Source organism: Penaeus monodon, chromosome 19 (assembly GCF_015228065.2).
Source record: "Penaeus monodon isolate SGIC_2016 chromosome 19, NSTDA_Pmon_1, whole genome shotgun sequence".
Lineage (NCBI taxonomy): Eukaryota > Metazoa > Arthropoda > Malacostraca > Decapoda > Penaeidae > Penaeus > Penaeus monodon.
Window position 1 is genome coordinate 35,193,784 of NC_051404.1, and position 1,481 is coordinate 35,195,264.

At 55.4% G+C, this 1,481-nt stretch overlaps 1 protein-coding gene across 1 annotated transcript in view; it reads left to right on the plus strand.

The window, feature by feature from the left end:
• LOC119585191 (neuropeptide CCHamide-1 receptor-like) overlaps positions 1-1,475 on the plus strand; it is a 50,455-nt gene extending 48,980 nt beyond the window's left edge. The window contains exon 5 of the mRNA XM_037933840.1: positions 156-1,475. Coding sequence (XP_037789768.1) covers positions 156-881 — 726 coding nt within the window. The 3' untranslated portion in view covers positions 882-1,475. The remainder of the gene's footprint in view (positions 1-155) is intronic.
• The last annotated feature ends 6 nt before the right edge of the window (positions 1,476-1,481 follow it).

Consider the following 1,481-nt stretch of genomic DNA (forward strand, 5'->3'; position numbering starts at 1 on the left):
TAATTCATTCATTAATTATCTTATTCTTCTTTATAAAGGAAATTTTATTTGCTTGTTACTAAACTTCATCTTTATCTCCCTTTTATCCTTGTTTTGTCACCGTTTCGAAGGCTGATACTTGACCTCCTGTGACCTTTTTCCCCTCCCCCTCGCAGGCTGCGGGCGGCGCCGGGCGGAGGACGGTGCGGTTCGCGGTGGCCATCTGGTTTCTGGCTGTGGTGCTGGCCACTCCCGCCGGCGTGTTCTCCCACGTGCAGGTGTTCCAGGTGTCTGAAGGGAAGGCAATCAGCGTGTGCTACCCTTTCCCGGACTACTTGCCCGAGTGGTACCCGCAGACCAACATCATCGTCAAGGCCCTTCTCTACTACCTGCTGCCGTTGGTGGTCATCGCCACCTTTTACCTGCTGATGGCGCGGCACCTGCTGGCCTCCGACGACGTGCCTGGAGAGTCGCGCGTCTTCCACGGCCAGAGGAGGACGCGGAGGAAGGTCGCCCAGATCGTGCTGTGCTTCGTGCTCATCTTCGCTGTGTGCTTCCTGCCGTCCCATGTGTTCCTGCTGTGGTTCTACCTGGACCCGCTCGCCTCCGTCAAGTTTAACGGCTTCTGGCACGCCCTCAGGATCATCGGCTTCTGCCTCAGCTTCATGAACTCGTGCATCAACCCCATCGCCCTCTACTGCATATCCGGCACCTTCAGAAAGTACTACAACCGCTACCTTTTCTGCTGCTGCCGCTGGGTCGACCAAGGGCACCGAACCCGCGCCTTCCTCCGGCCGGGTCGCTCGGGGATCTCGGGCTGCAGGTCCTCCACGCTGCGGGCCACCGAGACCATCACGCTGACGACGCTCATCAACGAGCGCGCCTCGCCCGCCGCCTCCTGACACATGCCCGCGGGAGGGTGCTCCGCCACGCCGCTGCGCCCGCACTCTCCTGACCACCACCACGACGGCTGCGACGGCAACTTCCACAAGTTCTCTCCCAGACGCCGAGGCTGTGAGATCCTGGCGAACGACAGTGACGACATCGAGAGTACCAAGTGCGTTTACGAAGTTGTGGAACTGTAGATGTTGTCCGCGATTTGCAGAACGATAATCAGACTAGGACAGTTCTCCCAAGAAAAAGGTCCTTGAATCTCGGGAAGCAAAATGCCCGTCTGCTTTGTACCGATGGGCGGGAACCAAGATGTACATGACCATTCGTAATATCCGTGCCAGACGTTCACTTTTACGTTCACTTACGACGCCGGGAGTGGAGGTCAAGTGACCACGAGTGAAGACGAAAAGGCTAAACAGAATAGCGAAAGTCGCGATCCGCCCTGACTAAATATATTGAATAAAAATTGATGTTATATTTCCTCTCTTGAGTGTTCTTAATGTTGACCGTAAACAACAGTGTTAAAGGTGTACTTCTCTCCATCTCTTTAGGTTATCGCGGTTCTCTCAGGGTGCTTCTTCTGCGGACATCTTGGGACACCTTGCAAT